Source organism: Salvelinus sp. IW2-2015, unplaced genomic scaffold, assembly GCF_002910315.2.
Source record: "Salvelinus sp. IW2-2015 unplaced genomic scaffold, ASM291031v2 Un_scaffold5129, whole genome shotgun sequence".
NCBI classification, from domain to species: Eukaryota; Metazoa; Chordata; class Actinopteri; order Salmoniformes; family Salmonidae; genus Salvelinus; species Salvelinus sp. IW2-2015.
The window spans coordinates 1-3,977 of record NW_019946395.1 but is presented as its reverse complement, the minus strand read 5'-3'; the positions used below and the strand labels follow the sequence as shown (position 1 = coordinate 3,977).

General features: G+C 42.5%; 1 protein-coding gene across 1 annotated transcript in view; it reads left to right on the top strand.

The window, feature by feature from the left end:
* LOC112077991 (ryanodine receptor 2) overlaps nucleotides 1-3,509 on the top strand; it is a gene marked incomplete at its 3' end in the record, with an annotated part of 17,163 nt that extends 13,654 nt beyond the window's left edge. Inside the window, exons 6-7 of the mRNA XM_024144368.2 lie at nucleotides 1,796-1,855; nucleotides 3,181-3,509. Of these exons, the coding sequence (XP_024000136.2) occupies nucleotides 1,796-1,855; nucleotides 3,181-3,509 (389 nt within the window). The remainder of the gene's footprint in view (nucleotides 1-1,795; nucleotides 1,856-3,180) is intronic.
* Between the last annotated feature and the right edge of the window lie 468 nt (nucleotides 3,510-3,977).

Here is a 3,977-nt window from a genome sequence, read left to right as displayed (position 1 = left end):
TAAATCACTGACGTTCTCAGTCAGGTAAATCACTGACGTCTCAGTCAGGTAACAATTCACTCTCTTCAGTCAGGTAAATCACTGAAGTCTTCAGTCAGGTAAATCACGACGTCTCAGTCAGGTAAATCACTGACGTCTCAGTCAGATCATGAGTCATTAAATCGACAGTGAAAGTCTCAGTCAGGTAAATCACTGACGTCTCAGTCAGGTAAACACTGACGTCTCAGTCAGGTAAATCACTGTCTCAGTCAGGTAAATCACTGAAGTCTCATCAGGTAAATCACTTATGTCTCAGTCAGGTAAATCACTGAAGTCTCAGTCAGGTAAATCACTGACGTCTCAGTCAGGTAAATCACTTACGTCTCAGTCAGGTAAATCACTGAAGTATCAGTCAGGCTAAATCACTGAAGTTCTCAGTCAGGTAAATCACTTACGTCTCAGTCAGGTAAATCACTGACGTCTCAGTCAGGTAAATCACTGACGTCTCAGTCAGGTAAATCACTGACGTCTCAGTCAGGTAAATCACTGACGTCTCAGTCAGGTAAATCACTTAGTCTCAGTCAGGTAAAATCACTTATGTCTCAGCCAGGTAAATCACTGACGTCTCAGTCAGGTAAATCACTGACTGTCAGTCAGGTAAATCACTGACGTCTCAGTCAGGAAATCACTGAAGTATACAGTCAGGTAAATCACTTAACGTCTCAGTCAGGTAAATCACTGACGTCTCAGTCAGGTAAAATCACTTACGTTCAGTCAGGAAATCACTGACGTCTCAGTCAGGTAAATCACTGACGTCTCAGTCAGGTAAATCACTGACGTCTCAGTCAGGTAAATTACTTACGTCTCAGTCAGGTAAATACACTTGACGTCTCAGTCAGGTAAATCACTTACGTCTCAGTCAGGTAAATCACTGACGTATCAGTCAGTAATCACTGACGTATCAGTCAGGTAAATCACTGACGTATCAGTCAGGTAAATCACTGAAGTCTCAGTCAAGTAAATCACTGACGTATCAGTCAGGTAAATCACTGACGCTAGTCAGGTATCACTGGTAGTCAAGGTAAATCACTGACGTCTCAGTCAGGTAAATCACTGACGTCCAGTCAGGTCTGTAATTCACTGACGTCTCAGTCAGGTAAATCACTTACGTCTCAGTCAGGTAAATCACTGAAGTATCAGTTCAGGTAAATCACTGAAGTATCAGTCAGGTAAATCACTGACGTCTCAGTCAGGTAAATCACTGACGTCTCAGTCAGGTAAATCACTGACGTCTCAGTCAGGTGATCACTGTCTCAGTCAGGTAAATCACTGTCTCAGTCAGGTAAATCACTGAAGTATCAGTCAGGTAAATTCACTAACGTCTCAGTCAGGTAATCACTGAAGTCTCAGTCAGGTAAATCCACTGACGTCTCAGTCAGGTAAATCACTGAAGTATCAGTCAGGTAAATCACTGACGTCTCAGTCAGGTAAATCACTGAAGTCTCAGTCAGGTAAATCACTGACGTCTCAGTCAGGTAAATCACTGACGTCTTCAGTCAGGTAAATCACTGACGTCTCAGTCAGGTAAAATCACTGTCTCAGTCAGGTAAATCACTGTCTCAGTCAGGTAAATCACTGACGTCTCAGTCAGTAAATCACTGAAGTCTCAGTCAGGTAAATGATTACGTCTCTAACGAAATGGTCAGGTGTCTCACGGCATTCATTGACTCCCAGTAATTGAACAGCCCAGATTCCATGTGCCCCCTGTTTGCTACAAACCCTATGAATCAGCGTTTCTGTGATGTTTTGTCAACAGAAAGACACGGAGGACGAGGTGCGGGAGATCATCAGAAACAACCTGCACCTGCAGGGAAAGGTGACCAACTACTCTATTACTGCCTCAGTTGTGACATCATCAGCATGAACCCGTACTCATCTACACCATGCTACAGTATCGTAGTACTATACAGCGTAGTATATACTAATCTACACCATGCTACAGTATTGTAGTACTATACAACGTAGTAATATACTATATACACCATGCTACAGTATTGTAGTACTATACAACGTAGTATATACTCATCTACCCACAATGCTACAGCATTTGTAGTACTATACAACGTAGTACATACTAATATACACCATGCTACAGTATTGTAGTACTATACAAAGTAGTACATACTCATCTACACCATGCTGCAGATTGTAGTACTATACAACGTAGTACATACTCATCTACACCATGCTACAGTATTGTAGTACTATACAACGTATACATACTCATCTCACCATGCTACAGTATTGTACGTACTATACAACATAGTACATACTCATCTACACCATGCTACAATATTGTAGTACTATTACAACATAGTACATACTCATCTACACCATGCTACAGTATTGTAGTACTGTACAACGTAGTACATACTCATCTCACCATGCTACAGTATTGTAGTACTATACAACATAGTACATACTCATCTACACCATGCTACAGTATTATAGTACTGCTTACAAAAACGTTACAACGTAGTACATACTCATCTACACCATGCTGCAGCATTGTAGTACTATACAGCGTAGTACATACTCATCTACACCACGCTACAGTATTGTAGTACTGTACAACGTAGTACATACTAATATACACCATGATACAGTATTGTAGTACTTTACAACGTAGTACATACTCATCTACACCATGATACAGTATTGTAGTACTATACAACGTAGTACATACTCATCTACACCATGCTACAGTATTGTAGTACTATACAACGTAGTACATACTCATCTACACCATGATACAGTATTATAGTACTGTACAACGTAGTACATACTCATCTACACCATGCTACAGTATTGTAGTACTGTACAACGTAGTACATACTCATATACACCATGATACAGTATTGTAGTACTGTACAGCGTTGTATAAGCTGACTCGGTACTTCACCCAATAAGAGGTCATTTTGGATGAAGTTCAGTATTAGACCTAAAAAGACAAATAGAGGTTTCATTTGTCCTTCATAAACCTGCATGTCCCGTCTCCCTCCATTCCTCCAGTTCACCATCATCTCTCTCTGTCTCTCTGTCTCTCTGTCTCTCTGTCTCTCTGTCTCCATCTCACCGTTCTCTCTGCATGCCTGCATGTCCTGTCCACCGCCACCCTTCCTCCTCCGTCACCATCCTCAGTACCGAGTGTTCCACTTCAAAAAGCTGGTGAAGAAGTTGATCCTAGTGATGAAGTGGATGAAGAGTCAGCAGGCCTCTAAACCTCCGGCCTTAGAGATGCCCGGCGTGCACAAACGTCTGGCTGGCGCCCGCAAGCGCTCTGCCACTATGGAGAGTAGCTACACCCACAGAGCTCCCAGGACCACCCTGGCAGGCATCAAGAAGGCCTCGTCTGTGGATCATGTGATGCATCATGGGCAGGGGCAGGGCAAGGCCCCGGTTAGAGCCACTGATATCCTGGGCACGTCCAGGATTCGAGAGGGCCACCTGGGGGCCTTAGGGCAGAGCMTGTATGGGTGTAATACTGCGTTGGTGGGTAACCCATGATCCTCACAATCTTAACCCTTACCCTGTTCCCAGATCTGGTCATCTAATCAATTAAAGAGACATTTCAGAAAGGCAGAAAGTTAAAATTACAGGTCCATTATGATATTCTGAGAGAGCAAGTTGGCATATATATATTTTTTTTATATATATTTTACCTTTATTTAACTAGGCAAGTCAGTTAAGAACAAATTCTTATTTTCAATGACGGCCTACCGGGGAACAGTGGGTTAACTGCCTTGTTCAGGGGCAGAACGACAGATTTTTACCTTGTCAGCTCAGGGATTCGATCCAGCAACCTTTCCGGTTACTGGCCCAACCTCTAGGCTACCCTGCCGCCACGATATATAACAATGCCATTATGATATTCTGAGAAAGCAAGTTGGTGTATATAACAAGGACATTATGATAGTCAGAGAGATCACGTGGTTTAT